Source organism: Pinus tabuliformis, chromosome 2_2, assembly GCF_031772625.1.
Source record: "Pinus tabuliformis cultivar Carrire ecotype Pingquan chromosome 2_2, CPIR1, whole genome shotgun sequence".
Taxonomy (NCBI): Eukaryota; Viridiplantae; Streptophyta; class Pinopsida; order Pinales; family Pinaceae; genus Pinus; species Pinus tabuliformis.
The window spans coordinates 724,385,845-724,412,900 of NC_142300.1; the positions used below are offsets into that span (position 1 = coordinate 724,385,845).

Consider the following 27,056-nt stretch of genomic DNA (forward strand, 5'->3'; position numbering starts at 1 on the left):
CATAGCTACCAACAAATTATGTAATATTTGAGATTTGAAGGAATAGTCTGCAAAAGAGTTCTTGACTTGATGAGAAACAATCTTCAAGGATCCATTTGGCAGGGTGAAGCTTTCATGGCCACCTCAAATCCACAGGAGGACCATCACCACTGCTTTAGTCTCCACACTTGGTGTTGCAAGTAACCAATAAGTCCATTCTCTGGTTCATTATATGTGAGTTTTTTACATGTTAATTCATTAATTGTGTAGGCCTGGGATAGTTGGTCTTCAGTCATGAGTTGTTCGCGTCCAAACTCGAACCATTGACCTTTGTTGTAAAGAATTTGATGATAAGAGGAAGGGTTCCAACTTTACTGACAAAGGATAATGAACACGTAATACCTATCGATGGACTCGCGTCTCCTTCTTACTCAAAATTCTATGAGTCTTTCAACAATTGGGGCTAAGGTGGACAAGCAGAGTGCAGTAACATAAAAAGCGTAGAACGTTGAATGCCTTTATAGGTTTTCTTCAAAATGTTTACAAACCTCTGTTGTAAAGATGTTGATGAGGGGAGGAAGGGTTCCAACTTTACCGACAAAGGATAATGAACTAGTAATACCTATCAATGGACCTACATATCCTTCTTGCTCAAAAGTCTACAAGTATGTCGATAACTAGGGCCTCAGGTGGCCACGCAGAGGGAAGTAACATAAAGAACATAGAACGTTGAAGGCCTTTGCAAGTTTTCTTCAAAATGTTTTGAAAGTATATAATTGTTTTCAAACTCTATTTTATGCGAAAAATAATGATTTTTTTCTAATAAAATGGAAAGTGGAAATTGATTAACTACAATGCGAAATTATTACGCTTTCATGTTTTTCCTGGGTGAAGCAAATGTGCTATAAAAGTATCCTTACTAGAACTCCCTTCTTATTGTCCCGTCTCTCTCTGTAGATTGAACTTTTCTTTCTTTTTATGTTCTGAATATCCTTCATTTTATCACATGTACAACATCCCTTCCAATGCCCGCAAATAAATGTTCGAGAAGCATAAGAGTTTTCCTTGATAATTTTTAACCCAAGTTTGTTTTACTGTCATAGATATTTCCTTTGTTTACCCATAAAAACCACAAGGGAACTCTTTTAAAACCATCATTCATACCTTGAAATAACCCGAACATTGTCTGGAAAACTAGTTAAACCTTAATCTTGCACGCAACTAGTTGCAACAATATGTTACAGAGGAACCAAAGAGAGTTTATGGCCTAGCCTGTTAAAGTTATTTTACAGAAACTGGTCACGAAAACAATCCAGTAACCTTGCTTGAGATATAGTGTTGAGTTGTAAGCTACTATAACATCCAGAATGATGTATAACCCCATTACTGAAAATAAAAATGGTATAACCCCAATAGTGAAATAAAAATGGTAGAAACAAAGTCAAGCTTTCTGATGAGATGGTAAATCAAATTCAAATGGTCATTGGCACAAGCTACGTTCGATCTGTTGTGGCAAATATTCATGGCACCTTTCATCTGATGTGAAAAACACAAAGAAAATATTAGATGGCGTCATGCATGATAAATATTCAAAAAATAGTTGTCTCCCATTGCAACCTGTAAATGTTGCTGCAAGTGTGTGTTGGATATTTTGACGTGCATCCTTATGCTATGATGAATAGTTATGCTTTAATTTTAAAATTAGTTTAATTCTTTTAAGATAAATAATAATAGTGTGTGATTTTTTATATAAAATTTTATTCACTGTGTTTTCATTTATTCGCTAAATAAAATTATGTTACTTTTGAGACCATCATGTTATTTACTCATCTTCTAACTTAAGGCGACGCTAAATTCAATGTAGGTTGCTTTAACATGAACAATAGTTTTAATGTAGAAACAAGCAAATTAAGTGATTGTATAGAGTTGATGGCCTAAAACGACATTATTTATTTATGAGACGATGAAGAGTTGCATACACACAGACATCTATGGTATAAAAATAGTAATCAACCATCTTATACTTCCATATGCATGTGGCAATCGCTATGTTAGGCATCATCTCCTATTGATATCAGCCATCTTAACAGTAACATAGCATAATACAAGATTATTCTATACATGCAATTGTTAAAATAAAGGGGAGAGCTTCCAAAACTAGTTGTCCTATTGGTTCCATTTCCAAAGCACAACGTGAGTGTCATCTCTGATGCATCTACTCATCCTATCGCCATGGAATGCATCCAAGTTGAGGCCAGTTTTGTTGGGCATCATCACTGTATGATACCAACATCCTCACTTTCACTTTCACTTCTCTGTTCCAATGCCAGAGTTGAGTCTCAATTATAGTGCGTACTAGCTATGTTTGTTGTTATAGGGATGGATAGCGATGGCTAGTCCAACGATAGCAGTGACGGAGGTTGTTAGAGCTCTTACCTAGGTAAGGTATCAATGAGAGTGTGTGAGAGAACCCAATTATTAATGATAGTGGTAGGACTGGCCCTTGTCGATCAAAATGCTAGGAATAGCGGTGGTGTAGGTCAAGTCCTTTGGCAACCAATACTTGTGGAGCTATAGCTCCATTAATGCATGGGGGAAGTATATGCCATCCATTGGATTTTGTACTTAGCTAAAGCCAAGGGTTGGCCTATACTTCCCCCATGCATAAATGGAGCTATAGCTCCACAAATATTGGTAGCCCTTCTTTACCTGCTCATATTAATTGTTTAACTTATAGGTAGGATCCCTACCTGTAGACCAGTTATGACAGTTTTCATGCTAGGATTTTTGATCTATCCGTATACCTGTGCGACCGTATAATGGTAGGACCTGTATATCCGTATGAAAGATAGCACTAATGGTTATATAAGTAGCTGATAGCAAAGCAAGAGCTTCAAGCAATGGGTACGCTCCCACCTAGCCTAGAGTGTGTTGTCTAGGAAAATCCTCTTTGCGGACATAGACGATCCCTCTAGCCCAATGAGTGGGACTAGCAACCTATGTGACAATCTACAAGACACTTTCCTAAATTACAATCAAAATGAGAGAAGAGGAAGATGGCCTACCTCGTTCTGATGCTATAATGTCCTCCTTTGTTGAAGACCTCAAATCACTTGCACTTCGGGCTCAGTCCTACTGCTCACAACGTTTGAATGCTTGCACAAGAGATCAAAGACACAACAAAGAATACAAATACAAATAGCATAATCGAAAGTAATCCACTTAACAAATCAAGGAGCATTAAGATAAATGATGCATTAACACACATATTTATGGAAAGTGAACCAACAATTGTATATATTAATAGAATAAAGGAGGAAGCATACAACCAAGCCTTGATGTCAATAAGATCTCCTTGAGTGAATGTCCAAGTCCAAGCTCAAGCTCTCCAAGCACTCATTCTCCAACCCAAATGAGTAGCATTGTTATGAAACCAGCTCACATAAAGATAGAAAATAAAGATCAACACCTTAGAAATCAGCCTCTTTGAGGGGGAAACCTCCTTTACATTACACAAATGAAAAATTCTTGGATGATACAAATGACAAGACCTCCTTTTTATATATAGGAGTCTAAGGAGTCATAATATAATCAAAGCCGACATAATGATAATAATGTAAGGGCACAACAATAACAATAATGGGCTTCTATGGGGCACAATAATAACAATATGGAGACTACATGGGCACAACAATATAATAAGGGGATTGCACTAATAACAATAAAGGGTTACACTAGTAGTATAGGGACCTAACATGCGCCTCTCCTTAAAAAAGTGTTGTCCTCAACACTCGAGTAGTTCTAGATGCTTCTATATAAAATTCATGTCCTCCCATGTGGAATCTTCAGCGGGTAAGTTCTTCCACTTGATGAGATACTCTAAAATTGATCGATTCTGTAGCAGTCAATTTCTTGTTTTTGTGATTGCTTCCGGTTCCAATATGATTTTTCCTTCCTCGTCAAGTTCTGGAAATATTGTTTGAACTCAGATCTTCTCACTTATAACCTTCTTTAAGCATGAAACATGGAAAATTGGGTGCACTCGGGAAGATGCAGGAAGCTCCAATTGGTATTCCATATTACCAATCTTTTGTAACACCTTGTGCGGACCATAATACTTTGGTGATAATTTATTATCCTTCTTAGCTTGCTTGAGGGACATTTGTTTATGGTTGTAGTCGTAGAAATACCCAGTCACCTACATCAAAACTTCTTTGCTGCGATATTGATCTGCCTGTTGTTTCATTCGATTCTGCACCAAAGTGAGGTTATCCTTTAAAAGTTGTAGAACTTGTTGTTGATGCTCGATGTGATCTTTCACTTCTTGAACCTTTTTATTCTTGACATGTCCTTTTATCTTGAGAGTTTGAGGAGTGGTAATTCCTGCCAATGCATTACAAGATATGGCCAGATTCATTTCTTCTTTCTCTAGGGTTGGTTCCTGGTGAGTATCCTTTTCTTTTGATATTTCTTGATCCTTTTCTTCCTGATATTTCATTGCTTGAACCTTTTTCTTCTTGATATGTCCTTCTATCTTGAGAGTTTGAGGAATGGTAATTCCTGCCAATGTAGTACAATATATGGTCGGATTCATTTCTTCTTTCTCTAGGGTTGATTCCCAGTGTATATCCTCTTCTTTTGACGTTTCTTGATCATTTTCTTCCTCCTCTTCACTATCTATGTAAAATAATTTCTTCTCAGCACACTTGTGACCTTTAATGTACTTGCTATCACAATTGTAACAAAGCCCTTTTTCTCTTATTTATTCCAATTGTTGTGGTGTCAACCTTATAGGTTGTGGAAGGCTAGGAGAAACAACACTTCCATCTTTATAATTGTGAGTGGTAGACTTCCTTGTTGCCATAATTTTGCTTTCCACTTTTCTTGCCAACCTGTATGCCTTCTCCAATGAATCAGGTTCCAAAGGTGAACCTCATGTTGGATGTTATCTTTTAAAGTTCCTATGAAGACATCAATCCTCTATTTCTTTGGAATATCATATACCCTTATATTCAATTTTTGGAGTTCCTCAATGTGCTCTGCCATTGAACCCTTTTGTTTGAGATTTATCAATTGGCTAAAGAAGGTGTTGCTCTTTGTCTCCTCATAATGTGCTATCATTTCCTCCATGAAAATTGACCAGGTGACAAGTGATTTATGAGAACAAAGCCCTCTATACCATACAAACTGATTCGGTTCTAAATATAAAGATGCAATACATACCTTTTGTAATAGTTGCACATCATGTAGATCAAAATATTGCTCCATCTGTAGTATCCATGTTACCGGATCCTTGCCATCAAACTTCCTCATATCTCTTTTTCTTTCTTTAGGAGCTCGATCTTGAAACAAATGTACCTCTGTATTTTCAAATCTCCAAATTCTGAAATTGCAAACTGTGGTAGCCCTCTGCGTCCTATTTCCAATGCCACTAGTATGATTGAAATTGGATTCTCCAAGAAAGTGTTATGCCCAAGCTCCCAAGATGACATGATTATATACTTTTTCAGTAGAATGAACTTGTACGAAGTTCCACGTGTTACTGTTTCGACCTTCGGACCTGAAAATAATACACAGAAAATTACAATCTGTCCTCTTTCGGTAACTACTTACAAAATTTCAATCTGATGCTCAGAGAGAAAGTTATGACGATTTTACCCAAGCCACCTGTTTGGGATGTAATTCGGGAGCCTGTCGAAACCCTAAATGTCTTGGACTGTATCTCCGAAAATATAGCGAAACAAGATCTGAATTTGGGCCCGAGCTTCCCCAAGTTTTCGGCTCAAATGAGTTTTAATTTCAGAGTCTGAAACTTTGTAGAAAAGCAATTATAGCAAAAATTCCACGATGACCTATTTCAGATGGAATTATGGAGCTTGCAAAAACCCTAAATTCCTCAGATCAGATCTCCAAAAATATAGCGAGACAAGATTTGAAATTCAGACCCAAGCTTCAGCCATATTTCGTCTCAAATGGTTTTTTTTTTAGCTTCTGAAACGTCACAGAAAAAAAGTTATAGCGAAAATGCCACGATGACCTGTTTGGAGCAGTGAAACCCTAGAATCCAAAGCTCTGAAACCAAATTTTATAAAACCAGCTCACAAAAAGATAGAAAAGAAAGATCAACGCCTTAGAAATCAACCTCTTCGAGGGAGCAACCTCCTTTACATTACACAAATTAACAATTCTTAGATGATACAAATGACAAGACCTCCTTTCTATATACAGGAGTCTAAGGGGTCATAATATAATCAAAGCCGATATAACAATAATAATGTAAGGGCACAACAATAACAATAGTGGGCTTCTATGGGGCACAATAATAACAATATGTTGACTACATGGGCACAACAATATAATAAGGGGGTTGCACTAATAACAATAAGGGGTTACACTAGTATAGAGGGACCTAACAAGCATGTAGGCACTATCTTAGCATAAGGGTGCAAATAGCCAAATACCAACCATTTGGGAATGGGAGAGGATGAATAATTACTTATGGAAAGGGAGTTAAGATCTCTCCAAAGATAGGAGAAAACCCTCATATCAAGGAGGTATCTCATAGGGATAAGACCAAAGGGCCAAGTTGAGAGAACTCGACCTCATCCATGCTGAAAAACCTCCAACTCATCATTCTGGAAGCCTGTAAATCATGAAGCTTCTTGTCCTCTTTGGGAAAAAATTCCTTTTAGGGATCATCATGAGTATCCAAGCCAAAAGCGCGCTGATATCGCAAGGATAGTATAATGCAACTAGCGACTAGCATGGGTTCTAGGTGTCAAGGTAGTGATGATGCTAAAATTAGGGTTTTAGAGCCCTTTCGTCAAGGAAGGCTGAAGGCATTTTTACATTAGTGTTTTAGGGAGGATCTGAGCTGCATATTAGGATGGGTGCATTGCATGATTGCCAACTTTCGGGCACTTCGGGGTATGGCACAGGGAAGTGCAAGAGGTGTGACAAAATACTGTGTAACGGAATGCATCCTTCCCCATCCTAAGCCAATTCCTTCCAAGCCTGCCTCCTTCCCCATCCCTTGCCAATCCATTACATATCACATGCCCAAGGGAGATGCCAAGCAGGGGAGATAAGGACTACCAATCCATTCTCCTTCCTAACTAGCTTATATACTGGGATTTGATCTCCATCTTCTATTTTCTTTCCATTGAGTTTTCCAAGCGACTAGCTAGCATTATATAGTCTATAAGCAAACGCTAATTCCCATTCCAGACATCGAAAAGGAATTGATTAACCCCATCTATAGATCTATAAGGGGACTATACTGGGGGAGGTCCGTGCTTTCAGTTCGGAGGTGTGTTACTCATCAAATAAAGGGACCTACTCATCACTGAAGTGTTCAACAAGGATCAGTTTTAGGGCTGGGAGTGCTTCTGCGTTTAAGGTGAAACCTGAGATGAGTTCAACCTCCCCCCCTGTGAGTGAGTGAAACGAATGCCCGGCCAAGAGCGATTTGGCTCAGCTATCAAAGGGAGGGAAATAAAGCTTGATAAAACAAATGGGTTTTTCACGCCTTGTTCCCGAGGTTTCCATGAGACAGGCTCTAAAGTTCTCCTTACTTAAAGGGGGCAAGTGGGAGCAATTCTCATCTCAGTAGAGGGACCTGCTCTAGCTTTTGACTTCACTTATTACTGTAGTGTCTTTCCCAGCTGATAGATATAGCGCTCATGGCCCTGCTGCTTCTCTCCGCTTATTGAGTCAATTGAGGAGCGGTGGCGGAACCTCTCTCTATCTAGCTGCCGGGTTAGCGAATAAATGCTTCGTATCACACGAACCAGGCTTGAAAGGGGTGCAACTGAGTATCCAACATACGGGTTGACCATCTATCTAGTATTCAAGATTGGGACGACCAGGGATGATGAACCAAAGGAAGACATTTGCCCAACTCTGCTCATGGCAAAGTAACTAAGGCTTACTGATGAGCCAGTACAGGGACTTTGTGAAAGAAAGCGTTACTGTGGTGATTACGGAAAGGCAACCTTGACTGTAAAAAAGTATTTCCGTAAAAGCATAACGAACTAACTGTAACGAAGTATTCCCCCGCAAGAGCCTTTCATAACGGCCCTCTTAGAGTTCGAGAAGAGATGGAGATTCTTCTTCTCGTCCCCTCAGCTCAGGCTTTCAATAGCTGGCCAGTCTTCTATTTAGGGAAGATATGACTTAATCTTTTCTATTTCTGTAATATAGACTAAATGTTTTCATAGTAATGTATAAGGTACTTAAGCCAGCCCCTTCCTTAGCTTTCTTTAGTGTGTAACTACGTATTTACTTGCGGCTTTTACTGTCACGTGGTATTGACCTTTAGACCGCCGCCTTAGTGACAAGCTGTAATGAAGCACTGGCTTTGAAGTTGTCCTTAGTGATAGGCGGCTGTAACAGTGAACTTCAAGTCCCTCCGATGCTTGCCTTTTCTCGCCCCAACCATTAAAAAGGGAGCCCCCGCCACCAACTCTTTTGTAATGAAGCATGTTTTTATTGGGCCTACCATCAAAGTTTATTGTAACAAAGTCTTTCACCTTTGACAGTGTGAAATTCTTGAAATATTTAACTCAAAAATTTGATGTTAGATTAGAATTCTTGAAATATTTAATTCAAGAATTTGCTCTCACATTAGAATTTACTTTCTGATTTCATTGGCAGAGACTTGCTGCTTGGCAACCTCCCTTGTTTAACTATAAGTATAGATTATAAGATCTTTCATTGAAATGTTTATACATGTATTAAATTAAATGGAACTTCCACTCACCTTACCAACAAACATTTAGTTACTTTCCACCTAATCTTCAACTCATTTTAATTTTTTAATTATTAAAATATTTCAAATTACCAAAATTAAACTTGAGGGTTACTGGTAAAGAATTAGGTAATAATATCCTCTCCTAAAATTCCAACTAAAATGTGTTCACTATGTTGATGACTAACTTACAACTATATAATATTTAATTACATACCAAAAACATTAAAAGTCTTTTATTTTTATAATAAATTTGATAACTAATTAAAAAATAAATTATTATTTAAATTTTTTCAATTTTGAATCAATAGAAATTATCAATAACTAAACCAAAATTAATAAAATTATAAATGGAGACAAATTGTGACTTTTCTGGTGTCAAGTAAAAAAATAAATTTATTGTAAAATTAAATTATAAATATCACTATTTTGTATAAAAAACAAATAGAACCTTTTTTCATTATAATTTTTTAATTATAGATTAAATTATGGTATATTGTTTTTTGGGTGGTAATAAACAAAATATTTTACTATCACAAATTTAATAAACTCTCTCTATATATATATATATAAATGGTAACTAGTGAATTAGTAATTTTGGAGGATTGTTTTGGGTAAGACCCAGGACCAAATCACAAAGATTGTTACTTTTCATCTCAATATCATGATATTCAAATTTCCTTACCCCTTTGTTTATAAAAATTACTTGTCACGATTTTCAACATGTTCAAACTTTTATGCCATACACTAACATGTTTTTGAAATATAAAACTTAGATACTTAAAAATTAAACTGGTTAACAACTACTCAAATTACTATTTTTTTAACGGCTCAAATTACTATTCTTAAAGAAATTCCAAATTAATAATTTTTTTAATCTAATTAAAAAAGACAAAACAAACCAAACAAACTACTTTCAAATTAACTATATTATAATAAAAAACTAAAAATAAAAAATTCTCATGATAATTTACAATAACCTAATATTAATTTTTTTATTAATTAAAAAATAGATATTATTAAATTTATTATGAATATTTTTTTATAAACAATTTACAATAACCTAATATTAATCTTTTTATTAATTAAAAATAGATATTATTAAATTTATTATGAATATTTTTTTATAAACAATAAAATAAATATGATTTATGAAATAATATTAAATTTATCAAATTTATTAATTTGAAATATTATTAAATTTGTTAGTTTAAAAATTAAATTTAAATAACGAAATATTATTTTATACTTTAAAATAATATTATACCTAATTAAGGAAGGCATATTTATTATACATACTTGTATTTATTATTATAAATTTCATTTAAACTTTGTTTAATTAACCTATTAAGTGAAATTTATGGATATTACGTCTTTAAATCTCCGCGAGAACAAAATATTCAAATACGATCATTCATCATATTACCTCTTACTTTTCCTTCAGATTAAAATGTTTAATTATAATTATTATATATTATAAATTCTTTCACTTAAATGTTTATACACATATAATATTAAATGAACTCCCACTTAACTTACCAACATCCATTTAATTAATTTGCACCTAAACGTCAACTCGTTCAATTCTTCACATAACCAAAATTGAACTTGTAGTGTTGCTTGGTGAAGAATTAGGTGGCGATATCCTCTTTAAAGTTTCACCTATAATATGTAAATTAACTTACAAATATACCATATTTATTACATATTTTTATTTAATAATTTAATAAAATTAAAACAAAAAATCATTAAAATTATAGATGACTGTAAATTGTGATTTCCAATTCTAAAAAATAAATTCATTATCAAATTAAGTTTATGACATATTAATTTTTTTTTATAGGTAACACATAATTTTTTTTTTTTGGGCTGGGTTAAGTGTTTATTTTCTTTGATATAAAGAAATAGGTTAACCGCCCAAGACGCAGAGGCATCTAGCAAGGGCGAAAGCCTATCCTTTACGAACCAGAACATTTGCAGACAACAGCCAAAAATGATAACAACTGAGTTATGATAAATTTTACATAATAATAGATTTTCCCGCTATGTAAAATAAAAAATAAAATTCCATCACAAATTAATATATTACAAGATTAATTATATAATATTATTTTCCTTACAACTAACAAATAAAACATTCTGCAATCATAAATTTAGTAAACTTAATTTATGAATTTAAAGAGATTAAAAATTAAAATTAAAATTCCAAATTATTACTAAAAACTTCCATCTAACTAAAAAATCATTTTTTTTTCCAAATTAAATAAATAAATAAATTTAAATGTTATATGAAAATTTTAATATATTATAAAATAGAATGTAAATTTAAATTTAACAAAAAAAACCTTCTTTTCCTTTTAAATTATTCAAAATATATATATGAGTAATGATGATAACATTTCATTAAAAATTAGGAGTCCCTTAAACAAGTGGAGTAAAATTGGGGGTTGGGTAATTATGTAAATAATGCCTCAGAAGTACATGGATCATTGCAAAGGTTTTTTTTAGCCAAAGAAACAAACATAAAAGGTTTAGTGGTGTTGGAAAATTCACAGCTAGTTATCTATCACTTTGTTCATGAATCAACAATTAGTTATCCATCACCTTGTTCATGAATCTTTGCCTAAGGATCACAAGTTGCAAAGTATTATTAATAGAATAAGGACTTCTCTACTATTAACTTTTTTCATGTCTTGAAAATGAACAACTCTCTTGGAGATGATCTTGCCAGTAAAGGTATAAACTTAGATGGAGTATTCCTTCCATGGTAACTAGATTTAACAATGGGTGTGCAATGCACTGTAAATTTTGTTTGTATCTACATGCTTTTTGGAGAATCTACATCTCCAAAGACCTTGTGGCCTTTAGAATAATAAAACAATTAATAGATATTGAGAATAAAGATCTCACTGAGGTTACATGTATAATTATTTAGAAAGTTTTCATTGTACTCACTTGCTCTACATGTGGCATTTCAAACAGGGATTTTGATTTAATACCAGCGTAGATCCATCTTAACTCCAATCTATCAATTCACAAAGGTTAAATTTCTCAATATGCAAACTTTTTTAAAAATATAAAACTTGAAAAAATATTTACCTACTAAATTAAAAAATTAAAATAAATCTTTGATTATAATTATTATATATATATAATTTAAACTATAAAAATGATTATAATTATTTAATTATATATATAATTTAAACACGTGAAAATGAATATATCTTAAAAAAAAACAAAAAAAACAAACCTCTTTACACACCAATATTGCGTTGAAAATCTCCGAAGCCACCGACTTAATGCATCACATTAAAATCTTCAAACCCAATTTTTATTTACGGGAAAATATGACCAAATCCATTGGATTTTTCAGAAAACCCAATTGGAAAAATACCAAAACACAGGCCATGAGCGAATCGTGAAGTTCCCCAAAAAAAACGAAAAGCATTTGAAAAATAATAATTTATCCGAATACGAGACCAGATCCGACACAGGCTATTTTGTTTTAACCGGATAGCATTACCGTCAAATCAGAGTCCACCCTGGTTATATCTGAGATCACGGTTAGATGTAGCTCCACATCCAAATGTAGCTACAGAATCTTCATCCCCCAAAGTGCTAAAATCCCCCACTGTTACACACTGCATTATTCTGCACTCAGAACAACCACGAGACTACCCAGTCTTCCACGCCGGAGAATCTGCGAGAAAAAAAAATTCCTCTTCTCCCTCTAATAATTGACACGTCCTAAGAACTTTTCTATTGTACCCTGTCTCCCGTAAAATGAACTGTCGCAATCTTTTTAGCTTCGCGAGGCGTGCCCGTATGTAACATCTGATACCTCAATCACAGAGCCTGGATCCGACGATATTTCATGGCCACTTGTTTGCTGGCGATCATACAGAATATCGTTTTCCCCTTTTATACACGTGGTAGAGCATATTCTGATTCTCTTCTCCATCCCCGTCTCGCCTCAGATCTTCTGTTAATTTGATTTTATTGGAAGTACTCGAGCTTCCAAAGGCCTCTTCTGAGCCCTTCAATCAGAATTATTTCGAATATATGTTTATTCACATAAGGTATTTTCAGGTAGTTTGCTACCCGTAATTTTCTCAATAAAATTTCGGTGAAAAGTTATTGATTATTGTGTGAGAGAAAATGGGCAAAGCTACCGCGCGAGCAATCTTAGTATTATCTGTTGCTGCGTGTGCTGCGGCGGGTTTCGTTGTTAGGCAGCGGATTGTGAGTAAAATTAAATTTAGGCGTGCTCTGGCGGTTCTGGAGGAGTTTAAGCAGAGCTGTGCTACTCCTTTGACGCTTCTCAGGGATGTCGTGGACGCCATGGAAGCCGAGATGTTCGCGGGACTTGTTTCGGAGAAGGGGAGTAGGCTGCAGATGCTGTTAAGCTACGTGGAGAATTTGCCCACTGGGTATTTATATTTTCCCTCTTTCCTACTCCCACAAACACAGATTACAAGTATCAGATTCATTTCAAGTGCATAATGATTATTAAGATCGTGTTTGAATCCAATGTTTATTGAAGCTCAAGTCTATTTAGTGGTTTTATTGTGCAACATTGAAAGGACAATAGATCATCAGAATATTTCATGAACTAGAGGGGGATCCGTGACACTAGAACAAATTCTTTGGCTTCACAACCTTAAGATCGTGTTTGAATCCAATGTTTATTGAAGCTCAAGTCTATTTAGTGGTTTTAGTGTGCAACATTGAATGGACAATACATCATCAGAATATTTCATGAACTAGAGGGGATCCGTGACACTAGAACAAATCCTTTGGCTTCACAACCTCAAGATGCATATCAAACCTGGATTTTTGATGTGTCTGTGATAGTATCCACTCTCATTGCAGCCACTGTACTGTCTAAATTCAATGCACGGTTACATAAACACAAATGTCAGGAGACTAGATTGCAAATCTCAAGCTTCACAACCTCAAGATGCATATCAAACCTGGATTTTGATGGGTTTGTGATGGCATCCGCATTTAATGCAGCAACTGCACTATCTAAATTCAATGCATGGTTACATACACACAAACGCAAAGTGTTGATGGATCTGTGTTGATAAAGCTCCATCCCACTGGGATCCTCTTGTGTTATCCCACTATCACAATTGGTTGTAAGTTCCACCAACATACCATGATCCTTATGCTAATAGAGGCAGCAACTAGGGAGGGGAGCAGTGTCTGTTACTAACCTAATATAATTGTTGATTAGTTGTGGGGCCAATATGCTTGTTTGCTTGGCCTTGCTCTCCTCATTTGTGCGATCTATTATGTGGGGTGTGTTCGAAACAACAGTATGATATGCCTATGTTGTGGTGTCTTGGAATTGCTTCTATGACCATAAAATTTCCTCCGCTTGGCATGAATATTAACCGACCTGGTTTAGGCTATTTATTGCCCAAGGTATTGGCATGAATTGGACTTGAGAAGACCAATAGGCAACACGAAAACCTTCTGTTTGAGTACATCCTCTATATCCTTTGCATTGGATATAAATGAATTATCTTATTTGTCTTATTATCTTATGGAGAAGTTACTGGCAATTCGTGTATATTGACATTTGTCTTCTTCTTCAGAGCCTGTATGTGTAGGATGGATTCTCAGTTTTGAAGGCCCTAATACATTTTGGCCAAGTGGGTTGGTACACTAGATTGCCAGATTTTGTTTGCTCAATTACTACTTGAAGGAGCCAGCTTTGCTAGGAGGATTTAATGATTTCAGTAGCTAAAATCTCTAGGCTTTGATCTTGACCATTATATAGTTTATGAATTTGATTTTGAGCTCGCTAAGTTCAGGATTCAAACTAACTCTGTTCTTATGAGGCACCCATGTGAAAACACTGTACAGTCTAGAAATCAAAATCAAACACAGGACCTGCCCCAGGTCTGTGGACCACTGAGTTATGTGCCCTCATGATGATGGGCAACACTTTAGTTTGGATGTGGATTGACACTCTCCACAACCCATGTTCTTGCTGTGGCTTGGGATATCTGCACTGGCTGCTTATGATTTTTCAATTGCTACAGTTCATGCCCTTTACAGTTTTGCTCATAGTGGTTCCAAATTCCAATATCTTAAGGCACTCTCCAAATGATCTCCACCCAACTGAAGAAGGGGTGATGGTAAAATACCATTAATTTGCCTCTGTATGTACTGAAGAGAAGTCTAAAGGTAGGCCCATTAGTCTGCTTGTGTGTGCCTCTAGTCATTTTCACCTGTGACATATTTATAAACCGCCTTAAGGCATAGATATATGAGGATTATAATCCGTCTCAAGGCAAATAGTTTCCTCAACATCTGTTTTCCACTACAGTTTTTTAGTTCTCCAGCTAATGACATAGTGCTATGATAAGGATTTCTAAACGATTTCAACTCCAAAATCTCCATACGAGAGGATATATTCACCGCTGGAAGGTTCATTCAGTTTTTGTTCTACTTGAGAGTATCCTATACTAATGAAACAAGGGCTATGCATCTGGACTCTCTTTGCTTAAAAGAAAAAATCAAAGTCTATCATTTCAATTTTCAACTGCCATAGACTTTACAAGAATTGAGTGTTGGTATGGAAAGACAAGCTTTTAGTACGCTTGGAGGATATCATTCGCCAATTGTCATGGGTTTGTGCTAGTTGACCTTTCAAGTGATACCGATATGTTTTTATTTTATATCCAACAGTCCACAGCCATTTTGAGGCGGGAGCCTTTCCCTAAATTTTCCTATGAAACACTCTTTTCATCAAGGTTGCACGAAACGGGGAAACGGGTACGAGTTTCCGAAACGGGAAACGATACGAAGCGCGACCTCCCCAAATTGTGGAAACGGGGAAATGCGAATATATATATATATATATATATTAGGACATTTAAGAAATATGTGCAATCATAAAGCATATTTGATACATTCTAATTTATTACATTGTGATAAAATTGTCAATTGTCAACGCATAAACTATAAGTCTCTAAATTTACATCACATTTACTCATGAATGATCACATAATGAAAATAGAAATATCCAAAATCAGCCACGAGAAATTTCTAATTTCTTGTCTTGTGCTTGATTGGGAGTCTCCTCCTACATAGTTGAATGACCTTAGTGCTCTTGATTAAATACAAGTTTCATACCCTAGTACCCTACATGCTCTTGATTATTGGGAGTCTCCCCTACATAGAGGGCTTGGTTCTCTTGATTAAATACAAGTTCCATATCCTAGTACATGATAAAATCCAATGGAAACATTGCAATCCCCCCAATCTAGAAATCCTGAAAAACAGATAAGTCTGCTGGATTTTGAGTGAGATCTAAAATTCGACTTTCTCCATATGAAATCCAATGAGCGCGAAACCACTCTCAAACATCCTGAGTCATTTCATGGTAATGTTAAAAATTTAAGTAGAAGGATGAAAATGAAAAATAAAGGAGATTATCACTTTTACTTACCATGAATTTAACATTACCATGAACTGCATATGCCTCAAACTTCCTGATGAACTGCATATCAACACTAGGGCAAAAGTTCACTTTTATAACTTTAGACAGGCATCTAGAAGCAACTAGAAGGCATTAGAAAAACCTAATAATAAATTAGAAAACAAATTAAAAAAAAACACAAGTTACAAGCTGAAACGTGCGTTGTACGACCGTGAAATGCGTTTCCGGCCATACTGGCCACGTTTCCGCATCGTGAAACGTGTCAGTACGGCTGGAAACATGTTTCATGGCCGTACCACACGCGTTTCAGGGTTTCATTTCCGTTTCCGTACGGAAACGGCCTCCTACCCTACGTTTCCTGCAACTTAGCTTTTCATGATGCAAAGATAGAAGACACGAAACACCTTCACATCCAATTTTCAGAGAATGATGTATTTGAAATTTTACATAATTAGGAACTGTGATAAGAAGATAGAAGCACAGTTTTCAGAAGACACGAAACACCTTCACATCCAATTTTCAGAGAATGATGTATTTGAAATTTTACATAATTAGGAACTGTGATAAGAAGATAGAAGCACAGTTTTCATACCACAGCTATTTTCCTTTCTTGTAAAAGTTCAATTATGACTTGGGCCTCTTTTGGGGATGGAAAGAGCAACACGTCTATTGATTTTTGATCATGGAATAAGCAATTAGAACCCACACTGTGCTAATCTGCAAACAGTAATCTTCAGTGGTGATGAACTTTTATCTCATTTAATTAATATTACATACCACAAGAGAAAGTTTAGCTGTTCTCAAAGCTGTTGCAGATGTACATGAAGAGAGGACTATGTATATTTCTCAGTCTCCTCCCTTGAAGCCTTTAAGCTTCTCAAAGCTTTTGCAAATCTATATCAGGAGTGGACTCTGTATTTATCTCAGCTACTTCCCTCAAAGCCTTTAATTTCAGTTGCAAAGTTTCATTGGCAGACACAGTAGGGTGAAGAAATTAATCAAGCTTCTAAGAATAAGCAGTGCAGGAAAAATAAAATTAGAGTAAGATTCCAACTCTCCCCCGTAGTGGTCAGAGAATCAGAGAAGATGTCGTCCTTCTTTCTTAAGAGAGCTTTCAATTTCCTCACTTGAAGCCTTTAAGCTTCTCAAAGCTTTTGCAAATCTATATCAGGAGTGGACTTTGTATTTCTCTCAGCCTCTTCCCTCAAAGCCTTTCATTTCAGTTGCGAAGTGTCATAGTCAGACACAGTAGGGTGAAGAAATTAATCAAGCTTCTAAGAATAAACAGTGCAGGAAGAATAAAATTAGAGTAAGATTCCAACTGTCCCCCTTAGTGGTCAGAGAATCAGAGAAGATGTTGTCCCGCTTTCTAAAGAACGCAAAATTTGACCTCCTCTATGAAGATTTTGAGCCCACATAGTTAAGTGCCTTGATTCCATATTGTGGCAAAATTTTGAATTTAGGCACTCCAAGTGACTTTTCTTATTTATATTGATGTTAGTGACTTAGTAGTTACTAATCTAATCAGAAGTTGCTTTCTAAAATGTCCCTCTATATTAGGAGATCCACCTGTTTGTAACATGGATTTTCTTGAATGCTGAAGTTTGTCTTTAAAATAACTAGGAATTAAACTGAAACAGTATTGGGAGAAACCAAAACACCAAATATTAGACTTCTCTAGTGCTAAGAAACATCAAGATGTGCTAGTCGGAATATGAATATCCAAAAGTTTCTTGCACTACATTCTAGTGTTGCAAACATTGTGTCAGCTAAAATAGTGCCAAATGTTAGGAAAAAAATATTGGCAACATCGGGAAAATATCATAAAATATGGAAAAATTTTAAAAAGTTAAAAAAATAAAAAATTAAAAAATACAAAAATATCACAGGTGGGTGATATTTTTGATTGTCTTGTGAGAATATTGTGATATCTAAGAGAATATCACAATATTTTTGGGATGAGAATATCAAGATATATTTGGGGATGAAAATATCGTGATATTTTCGGGATGAGAATACTGCGATATATTCGGGGATGAAAATATTACGATATTTTCATGTAATATTATCATTGCCATGAAAAATCAGAAAATCACGATAATATTGTGATGTTTGCAACACTGCTATATACCAAGTATTAGTTAGTTCTTATGAAATCCAGTGAGATGTAATTAAGATGTTTGAATGTTATAGGCCATTTTGTGTTATAAGTTAGTTTGATTCTAATGACACATGTATTTTGAAACATACATGCTTATATCCATATGAAATGCAATTTCATTGCAGTAAATATACTAGTTAGATCTTATGAACTTTACTTAGATGTAATTTGGATGTTTGAATGTTATAGGCCATTTTGTGTTATAAGTTAGTTTGATTCTAATGGCACATGTATTTTGAAACATACATTCTCATATCCATATGAAATGCGATTACATTGCAGTAAATATCTATAGCGTTGATGTTTGTAGCATCGAACAGGAACTTCCGCACAGGTCTAGTGTCAGACATGTGGAAGTGGTCCGAAAAGGCATTTTCTATTTTGTAATTCACTTTATTTAAAGTTAATTATTTTTCTATGTTAATTAAAGTTTTTGTTTTTTTCTCCATAGGAAAAAAACTGTAATTTTTATTAATAAAAATAAAAATTACATTTTGTAGACACACAGTGTGTATGCATATAAAGTCGTAAAACTGTCAAGAATTTAGCACACAGCGAGCTGATCTAGGTCCTTTTAAAAGCTTAGAACCACAGAGCATATATCAAAATCTTGCTGTGAAAACAAAAGACCAGAAACCATATATATACAGAGAAAAAAGCACAAGCATATAATTCAGCTGTACTTTTTACCCTTCTTTTTTTGCACCTTTTGCCAACTCTCCAATGCTGGATCAAATGGAATCAGTTCCAATTCTCTACCTATTTCCAAATGTGGGGGCTTCTTTGTCGGAATCTGAGCTCTCAGAAACATGGGGTCTTTTTGTGTCCCCTAGCCCATCCGATATCTGCAAACCTTTAGGGACAGAACCCTGCTGAGACTGAATGACCGATCCTATCTGCACCATGGTGTCACCTTCCAGATGTATTCCAAGATGTGCCTTAATATCCTCATCTAGTTGGACTGGGTGTCTTTTTTTGTTGTCTTCTTCATCTTCAGATGGGGGAGGCTCGAAAAACTGCCATCCTTTTGCCCGATTTGGTTGCCTTTTTTTCTTTTTTGGGTTCTTCTTGGCCTGTGGACATGTGTTCTGCAAGTGTCCTGTTTGAAAACATTCATGACATCGGAATGCCGTGTTCTCATAGTCTAAAACTTGATACCACTGTAAGTTATTGTGCTTTAATGTTATGTGATCTGGAAGTCTTTTGCTAAGGTCAATTTCCACACATATTCTAACAAAGGTGAAGAGGCCTTTCTCTGTTCTTTCTATGTCCATTTTATTGCATTTGCCCAGATCATTCCCAATATCTTCAAGAACTTTGTGGTGCTAGAAGGGAAGGGGAAGGTCAGGAAGCTTCACCCAAATTGGCATGGTTGAGACCACCATAGTAGTGGCATCAAACTCAGGGAACCATGGGGTGATAAATAACCCATAATTTCCTCAAAACCATGGCCTCTCGTGTAGAACAAAATCAAGGTCCTTCTGTGTGTCAAACTGGACTATGAAGAATCCTTTGGAGCATAAATATATATCACAATTGGTCATCAATGAAGTGAAAACCCATTGGAATATGCTTTAGGTTTTGGCCAAAAACCATTGAATCTGCAAATAATTGCCTTTGATTATTAGGCAGAGAAGAGGGAAGAAACCTCTGGGTTGTTGACCACCATGACTGGGGCTTGTTCCATTTGGTCTACCATATAAGGGCTTGAAATGTTATGACTCTGTTCCGTTGAGAAATCGAAGTGCTTGTAAATTAGGGTTGATTCCTCTTACTTGATAATTACTTGTGAATGTTGTTGGCTTTTATTACGTTAATTATTTTCTCTTCATCAAGTAATTACCAAAATATTCAAAACATAAAGATCACAAGAGACAAAGAAGTAAGAACACAAAGATGTAGGTTCCAAGCCAGGGCAAAACCCAACAAGAGGGAAAACCCAAACAAATCCTCTTCTTATAAAATCATATCAAAGTGAGATATCCAAGACCCCAGACCAAGACCAAGGCAATCACAAAGAACCCAAGTTAGCCCTCCTCCAAGTCTCTTCCACCAAATCAAAGTCATCAAAGTCAACGCTTGTCGAATCTTTGAATTTTTGTCATTCCGTAAAAATTTGGCTGCGGAAATTTCAACCCTATAACAACTCTGAAAAATTGTAGAGAATACTCGCGCGTGTGGACAATTTAGGGCAGAAAACGAGACTTTCTTTCTCCTTAGACTTTGCTCTCTTTTTCCTTTTACTTCGCTGATTTTCTTCTTCTTGATTGCATAGAAATCGAATTGGTTGCCAAAATATGGAGCACAATTGCCAATATGTAGTTGCACGACCATATGAAGAGACACAACTTTTGGGTTGGCTGACTTGTCCATCTGGAGGGCTGACTTGGTAGTGTGGTGACAAAATTGACTCTTTTGACTCAAAATATTTTTTTTCTTTTCTTACAAATAGTCCAAATGGGACTTTGATCATGACAAATTTTCCTATTGACTTAATAAATCCTAGAAGCATGAAGAACATGCTTTGACTAGAAAATAATAATAATAATAATTTTTTTTTTCTTCTTTTTGTTTTTTACATGAAATACATATTGATACAAGTACAATGATAATTATGAATACCCCACCTAGTTACATTTTTCAACATGTTATATTGGGGAAGAAGTCCTACCTTGGATTGCTTCCTTGAAGGTAATTGGGGTTCCATTTGGTGTCTTGATAACTGGTGTACCCCCACATAGCCTTGAGTTCATGGTTCTAGATGAGTTTCTTTGGATACTGTAATCTTGGAGTAGGTAGGAATCATGGAGGACCTTCCCATTGTATTGTAAACATTGAAACCTTTTTGGAATGCTCCATTTTCCTTTAATAGATTTTTTAAGAGAGGAGACGAAGGCAGAACTTTTTGACCAACGGACAATAGACTTTCCACCCATATTCCTGATAAAAATTTGGAAAGAATTTTCCTGTGTCTGCTCTGTTTGAAGGGAGGGGAAAACAACCAAAGGGGCAGAGCACCGGGGCGGGGGGGGGGTGTTGAAATTTGTAACTAGGTTCGGTCTTCATAAATGTATTTGAGATGTACTTATCAAAAGAATGAAGAGAATATTTTTATTATTATTGTTATGACTTATTAAAGCGTGGGTTTCATGCATGGGTCACCTTGTTTTAGGTCAAAGTCCCCATCGAGGACTTCTAGGATTTATTCTTAGTCATTAGAGTCATTGTACATTTAAAGAGACCCTTCTTGGGCTTTTAGATCATGTCAAAAGAATTATTTTTGAGTAAAAAATGAATTTAGTCTCCTCCACACCAAGTCGGCCTAAAGAGGATCATGTCGGCCTCAAGACAAGTAATTCGACCTCACAAAAGGGTTATAAATACAAGGAGATCGAATTCATTTGAAGCATCTCATTCTCTCTCTCATAGTTCGATCTTTGAAGTTGGAACCTGGAAAAGTGCGAAATTGTTTTAAGGGCTGGAAAAGGTGCTAGAAAGAAAGAAGTGCGAGTTTTTGGAGGAAGATAGAAGGGCTCAAAATCGAAATTTTGGGACAAATCTCACTCCATTCCGAGGTGTATAAAGGGAGATCGATGTTCTCCAAGTTTGGTCGAAGCTGCTGCTGTTGAAGAATCTTGGGAAATTCATAGTTTAATGATTCTTCTCAACCATATTGAAAACAGTTTGTATTGTATTCTTCAATTTAACTTTAGTTAAGTTAGTGTATTCTTCTTTTGAAACAATTATCAAAGTAGAAGATCAACAATAGAACACGTACACACGATGTTGGCTCCAAGCCAGGGCAAAACCTCTCCTCTTGAGAGTAAAACCCTTGAATCTCTTCTTATAGATATTTAGATGTTGAATACCAGAACTCTTAACAAGATAGATGCAAAGTTACCTCCAAGATATTTGTCACTATCTTCTGCACTGCTTGATTCACTGTCACCACTGTTCTTCTTCTCCTTATGCCTTTCACTATCTTGTCATTATCTTCGATGCTTTCTCTTCATCTTGTCACAGTCCTTCGTTGATTACACCAGGGATAAGATGTGCCACTGCTTCGTTACTTATGTATACCAATGCAAAGTCCTGTAGAGTATATACATTACAGAGAGCACTTTAATGAAGGGTGTCTCAGCTAATGAATCTTCGTATGACTGAGATGTTCTTATAGGCTTTCAGAAAGCTTGTCCACCTTCACGTATATATATATCGAGACCCTGAGATATGTGCTGAGACTTCTTTTAAGAGAGGTGTCAAGACTTTTGAAATTGATACCGAGGTTCTGAGATGATATTCGAATCCCACCGAGACTTCTGAAATCTTCTTCGAGACTTATCGAGACTTCTGAGATATATATCGAGGTTCCGAGATATTCTTCGGGACCTCTAAGATAGATACCGAGTTACCTTCCTTTGTGATACGCTTTTGTTCTTCAAATATATATATGCTAAGACCCATATCCTGTCCTATGTATTCGCCTGTGATTTGAAGACTTACCTTTTGGTGACTCTGCGTTGCCCATGTATATATATGGGTCAACGATAATCCTTTTAAGCCGACAAGAGAGATTTCCAAACAGAGCCGACATATCAAGGAGACGTACTATGGTCTATGAAACCGGATTCATCCCCCAGGCCCTACGTGTCCTTAATCCGGTGAATCGGACACGATTCGGGCGGATTCGTGTCCGAAAATCGGGACACTTCGAATCCAGAACGTGTCCCGATCAGGACACTTCGAATCCAAAACGTGTCCCTATTTTCGTACAAGAATCCAGAAATCAAGAACCCACGCGATGTTATAAAGGCGTATTTCCCCATTCTATTTGCACATTCACTTGTTTAGTTTGTTGTGGGTGTTTGGGAGTAAGGAGCAAAGGGTGTGGGAGCATTTTCAAGGAGATTCAAGCAACAGGTAAGTGTTAGATCTTGTCAGATTTGATGATGGTGATATCGTAGAGGGGTCATCCTCCACACCAGCAGATGCAGAGATGACTTTGGATACAGAGGAGGAGAATGCAGCAGAGGAGAGCAGTGGTGACCATGATGATGAGGACAACGGTGCTGATTTTGATGATGACTATGAGGATTGATGACTCATGAGTCATGAGCTACCTACTGCCTTGAGGCTTGTATACTTGTAGACTTGTAGTTGTAGTTGTTTTGCATTTGGTATTTCTGTTTGCCATTGGCATTGCACTACCTATGTAAACAGTAACACATTTTGATTTTGATGACTTAATGAGAAAACTACAATATCTTTATCTTACTGTCTTGTCTTTCTCCTATAGAATCATTGATGAATTGAATATGTATTATAAATTTATAATTTATCATTTATGTCACAATTGTATTTGTAATTTTGTATGCATAATGTTACTTTGTAAAACTTACATCGAGATGAAGATCTATGTTTGAATCAATGAATTTGTATCATGATGAGAATTTGTGAAGAAATATTTAATTTTTAATTTATATATATATATATAACGTATTCAAACGTGTCTTGTTCCAGGGGGTCAACGTGTTCGTATCCGACACTCGAATCCCCGTATCCGTCGAATCCCAAATCCCCGTGTCAGGTGACTTAGACTGTGGTTTGTAGAGTGAATTTGCACGAAGATAGTGACCCTTATCTTGGAGCGTTTTGACTTGCATAATATTTATGAAAAAATCTGAAAGACATCAAGAAGAAGTCTTTGACCTATGGTAAGCACATCTTGCTCATGAAACCCATGATGCAAGGAATAACAATTTTCCTTCATAAAATTATCATTACAGATCATAATGAAAACCGATCCTAGTTACCTTTCCTTCAACAGCTGTTGCTATCGCTGCTGGGTCGAAGCTACTGCTGATGCTGCTAGATCGAAGTTGCTTGTGAAGTGTTGTCATCTACAAGAAGGATTGAGGACCAACTTGGTGTGGAGGGAATCTTTGTCTGGGTCTAAAGCCTTGGATTATCTCGAAAAACTATTGAAGGAAGAACTATTGACTGGGTTTCCCCCTGTAGGAATTTATAGGGTAAGTTCCTCAGACAGAACACTAAAGGACACCGCTCACAAATAGATCGCAGATCAATACACCAGTACTTTTTACGTGGTTAAAACCCTCAAAGAGGGAAACAATCCACGGCCTGAGCCAACGTGGCCACTTCAGGCAATTTATTAATAAAAGAATGAAAATTTACATAAGCTTCTCTCATGAACGGTTAACCTACAAATGACCCTCCATGCTCTTTAAATAGAGATCATGGACCAATCGGGTGTTAAGCCACAGATCAAGTGTCGGTAATACCGAGGAGAGAATGAACTGTCGGATCACTACATATCGTGACCGTCGGATTGTAAGTTACAAAATGTACATAGTAAAGAAACACACTTTACCTAACTCTATACTAGACCAAGTTGTACTTAACTATTTCCTATGTGTCGGAATATCCTAAAATCCCCCCTTAAGAACAACTTGGGATAGGATTGAAGGATTTACAAATATGACACAATAGGAGAAGGAAGGAGGCACTAGAGCCTATCCCCCCTTAGTGACAACTTCCTGAACTCCAACCATAAATCGAAGTTTAGTGAACTTCGCCTCTGTGAGAGCCTTTATAAAGATGTCTGCAACTTGATCATCTGTTGAACAATATTGCACTTCAAGAACATGGTCATGAATGAGCTTTCCGATGAAGTGCATGTGCAGTTCAATGTGTTTGCTGCGTTGATGTTGGACTGGATCTTTGCATAGTTGAATGGCACTTTGATTATCACACCAAAGTGTAGTCGGATGCTGCTGCTGAAAGCCAAACTCTGACAGGATCTGACGAAGCCACAAGGCTTCCTTACTAGCTTCTAGGGCACCACGATACTCTGCTTCTGCTGAAGAAAGAGAAATGGCACCTTGTTTCTTGCAAGCCCATGTAATAGGTCCTGAACCAAGAGTGAACACATAATCTGCAGTAGACTTCCGATCATCAAGGTCACCAGCCCAATCGGAATCAGTGAAACCAACCAATAGAGGAGATGCTTCGGCACTATAATGAATCCCAAACTGAATTGTACCTCGAACATAACGAAGTATTCTTTTAGCTGCTTTCCAATGACTTTCACGTGGGTTTTGCATAAACCGAGCAACAAGGCCAACAGCAAAGGAAAGGTCAGGACGAGTATGGGTTAGATACAAAAGTTTTCCTACAAGTTGACGGTATAAGGTAGCATCAACTTCAGGAGAAGTACAAGTGACTGAAAGTTTGACTCCAGACTGAAAGGGAGAAGGGGCTGGCTTATAGTCTTCCATGTGAAAATGGCGTAGAATATCACAGGGATACTTGGATTGGGAAAGGGAAATACCTTCCTTGGATTGCAAGACTTGAAGACCAAGAAAATAATGTAAGTGTCCTAAGTCTGTCATTTCAAATTTCCTTTTAAGGCTAGACTTCACATGGTTTATAAGGTTGGGATCACTACCAGTCAGGATAAGATCATCAACATAAAGAACAAGAATGATAAGAGACTTGCCCACTTTCTTGGTGTAGATAGTATTGTCAGAATGACACCTAGAAAAGCCATTTTCTAAAAGAAAGTTATCCATTTTGGCATACCAAGCTCGAGGAGCTTGCTTGAGACCATAAAGGGATTTCTTAAGCCGACATACAAGGCTGGAGTCTATTTGTATAAAGCCAATAGGTTGTTCCATATAGATTTCTTCATGCAAGTCCCCATGCAAGAAGGCGGATTTAACATCCATCTGATGGACTTCCCATTTGAAAGAGGCAGCAAGGGAAAGAACAAGGCGGATAGAGTTCATTTTGGCAACAGGGGAGAAGGTTTCAGTATAGTCAATGCCTTCAACTTGTGAAAAACCCTTAGCAACAAGACGAGCTTTATGTTTATCAACTTTCCCATCTGGTCCATACTTGGTTCTGTAAACCCATTTGCATCTAACAAGTTTTCGTCCCTTTGGTAGAGGAACAAGATCCCATGTATCATTTGCCAATAATGAATGATATTCTTCATTCATAGCTGCTTCCCAATCTAGATGGCCTGAAGCTTCTGCAAAGGTGTCAGGATCATAATTCACTGAAGCTTGAGCCAGTAAAGAAGAGGCTCTCTCGAACTGAGAACGTGTACGTCGCTGATCTGTAGGATCACCGACAAGATCACCTGCTGCATCCCGAGTAGCACGGACCCATTTTGGAAGCTGAGGAGCTAAAGGAGGATCCTGAGAAGGTGGGGGAGGATTTTCATTCTCGCTTTCATCATCTGAAGAAGAAATATTTTCAAAAGTAGAAGAGATAGGGAGAGGTGGCACATCCGCCGAACTAGGCCCGCAGGCCGATATATTTTCAGCAAACTTTACATCTCTTCTAATGATAACATTTTTGGACTGAAGTGGAATAAGTCTATATCCTTTGACATCTTCAGAATATCCAACAAAAATACATTTTTCACTCTTAGGTTCTAAAGCTTTATGTTTCTCATCTGGAATATGGGCCCATGCTTCACTTCCAAAAACACGAAAGTGACTTACATCTGGTTTGATTGAGCTCCATGCTTCTTCTGGAGTGATATTCTTTAAAACCTTAGTAGGAGTGCGATTTATTATGTAATTTGCACAGTTAATTGCTTCTGCCCAATAATTAAGACTAAGTCCTTTAGATTGAAGCATACAATTAGCCATTTCCTTTAAGGTGCGATTCTTCCTTTCAGC

General features: G+C 36.5%; 1 protein-coding gene across 2 annotated transcripts in view; it reads left to right on the forward strand.

The window, feature by feature from the left end:
- Nucleotides 1–12,098: 12,098 nt before the first annotated feature.
- The window catches only part of LOC149194709 (hexokinase-1-like), a 258,104-nt gene continuing 243,146 nt past the window's right edge, over nt 12,099–27,056 (forward strand). The window contains exon 1 of one of the 2 annotated variants that reach the window (XM_089405146.1): nt 12,099–13,158. In XM_089405146.1, the coding sequence (XP_089261272.1) occupies nt 12,887–13,158 (272 nt within the window). In that variant the 5' untranslated portion in view covers nt 12,099–12,886. The remainder of the gene's footprint in view (nt 13,159–27,056) is intronic. The other variant, XM_089405145.1, reaches the window with a different exon arrangement.